This window comes from Limulus polyphemus, unplaced genomic scaffold (assembly GCF_000517525.1).
Source record: "Limulus polyphemus unplaced genomic scaffold, Limulus_polyphemus-2.1.2 Scaffold913, whole genome shotgun sequence".
Lineage (NCBI taxonomy): Eukaryota > Metazoa > Arthropoda > Merostomata > Xiphosura > Limulidae > Limulus > Limulus polyphemus.
Genome location: NW_013666523.1, coordinates 385564 through 388282, shown reverse-complemented (window position 1 = coordinate 388282; position 2719 = coordinate 385564). Strand labels below are relative to the sequence as shown.

The following is a 2719-nucleotide window of genomic DNA, read 5'->3' as shown; positions in this document are numbered from 1 at the left end:
CGTGAGAATTGTCACGTGATCTCGATGACGCAACAATATACATATATATATATGTTCATGGAAAAATCTTTAGTAAAAATATTTCATTACAAAATCTAATATTTTGTGTGCAAAAGACTTGTAATATTTACTAAGAGTCTGCCAAATTTTGTGAAGATACAAAAAGTGTGTTAAAAGTTATATTATGGACATTAGAATGAGTACAAAAGTGGTTATGAGGTCGGTCGATTCAACCTACCTTGTTCCAAGAGAGTTAAATATCAGATAAACTATCTACACCCTTATACTAACTAATGAAAATATTATATTTGAAAAAGCAATATGATGCACCAAGCACATAATATATTTTACTTTTGTTTCCTAAAAACTAGAACACTATGAAGAAATGGTAGTTAAACATACCCGAGGATCCCAAAGTCGGATGTCTCCTTCATGAGCAGTAGCCAGGAGATTTGGTGTCACTTTGTTCCACTTTACCTGTGAGGCTCCAGCTACATGAAGAAAAATACTCAAAATTTAAATATCTATTTTTTTCTAGCAATCAAAATTTCTCAAATCATATAATCAATATTTCAATAAATGCTAGCTCTATTTATACAAAAATTCATGAAACTTTTCATATAAATTCTCATGTAAGTATTTGTGCTTCATACTTATTTGCTACACAAAGTAAGCTTTGAAAAGGATGTGAAAATATAATTGCAATAAGAAAAACTTTTCGGAGAAAAATTTAAAAAGCAGCAACCAAATATTTCATGATAATTGCATTACTCCTTAAATATGTGATGTACACAATGAAACATACATCTATACAGAACGTCCAAGAATTTTACTTGAACAATTTTAGTAAAAACCAAACTAACCACGGAAAACCAACTATGATATTATATATATATATATATATACACACACACACACACACACAGTTTGTTGCACGTGCAAGAATAAAAAAGTTCAGTCTGAAGCAAAATAGCAAATACAATGAATAAAATGAAATATATAGTGTGGCAAGCCTCCAAGTTTAAATCCTCTACGTAAGTGCAGAATAAATTTAAACAATGATATTAACAGGATCCATCTTCAAGTAAGGCAACTTACAAATAGTTTCAAAAGCTTCAGATGACAGGAAGTGTCCTACACAAGCACCACACAAAATAAAACATTCTCCAATCAGTGAAGTGGATAGGGAGGGTGGCCCAATCTGCTAGCTCCCAACAATCTCCAGATATTACATCTATTTTGTTTCTTTTAAGGGGCTTTGTAAAGGACATGATTTATGCTGTGTAGTAAGGTTGTGAGTAAGAATGAACTATGTCAACGTATCCGAGGAGCCTTCAGAAATATTACTCCTACAAAAAAGCAAAACATTTTGCATGAAATTGGGTACATAGTGGAAATGTTGCATGTAACTGGTGGTGCACAAGTTAAATTATGGTGACTTTTTGCTGCACAAAAAATTTAAATACTATTCTTGCATGTGCAACAAACTATGTTTCTCTATATTAAATGGTTTGCCCAATATGAATTTTAAAAAATGTTGTACCTGTTTCGAAACAATACAAATGTTGAGTGTTGGCAGAATTAGTTAAGATCCTTCACTTACATACAGAAAAATCAAATGTAAGAATAGGTAGATCCAAATGTAATCTTAAATATAAACCAGGCACAGTAAACAAACACTACCTGTAATAGATTACATTACTTTATCAGTTAGGTAACCTGTCATGTATATACATGAATGTAGGCCACAAACTAATTATTTTTCAACCTAACTAAATGTCACTCTACATCATGATTATTTCTTTTAATTAAATGCAAAGAATTCCACTAGTTTATGATCATAAACTCTCATTTTAGTTTCACTAAAGTAGGCTTACTACACAATTAAAAAAGCACTTTTAACATGCATTGAATTTATATTTTTAAGAAATTTCATAAAATTTATAATTTAATCTATATATGTAAAGCACAAAAAACCTGTGTGTCTATCTGTTTGTCCATTATCTAACTACTTTCTAGGTTGCTGGGCCAATCCCAACCAAACTTTGTTTAATGATAGCTTGTAACAAGGGGAGGTTCACGACTTCCATTACTGTTGTTATTGAGCATCTATTATGTTTAACATAAGCTAACATTAACTACATTCATAGATGGTGCCATGTCCTTACATAAAAAACAAATATATTATTAAACTTTCTATAACACAACATACATAGTGTGGGAAAGAGCATGCACACATCTTATATATCTCTGAGAGTGCACTAGCACTCTTTATGGAGGAATGCATTGAAAAAAATGGCTTTAAGAATAAGTAGTAAACCAGGCACAGTAAACAAACACTACCTGTAATAGATTACATTATTTTATCGGTCAGGTAACCTAACTGTCATGTATATACATGAATGTAGGCCACAAACTAATTATTTTTCAACCTAACTTCATAGGTACAGAAAGATGATGTAATAATGAATACTGTAATAATATGTGATGTTATAGCACAGTGTTTAACATTGACCTTTCAACTTCAGCCTGCAAGACACTTCTGAGGCCAATGAAAGTCTCTTAATTACTCACATCAAACACTGTGAAAGGACATTAAGAGCTGCTACCTATTCCTACAAAGTCACTCTGATCATAGCACAGTGTATAACATGTTTTAAGATGTGTATATATATATATATATATATATATATATATATATTGTTACGTATCTTGTTTG

The 2719-nt window shown here is 31.1% G+C and overlaps 1 protein-coding gene across 1 annotated transcript in view; it reads right to left on the bottom strand.

Moving 5' to 3' along the window:
• Nucleotides 1-402: 402 nt before the first annotated feature.
• The window catches only part of LOC106461204 (GATOR complex protein WDR59-like), a gene marked incomplete at its 3' end in the record, with an annotated part of 19358 nt that continues 17041 nt past the window's right edge, over nucleotides 403-2719 (bottom strand). Inside the window, exon 7 of the mRNA XM_022388061.1 lies at nucleotides 403-491. Coding sequence (XP_022243769.1) covers nucleotides 403-491 — 89 coding nt within the window. The remainder of the gene's footprint in view (nucleotides 492-2719) is intronic.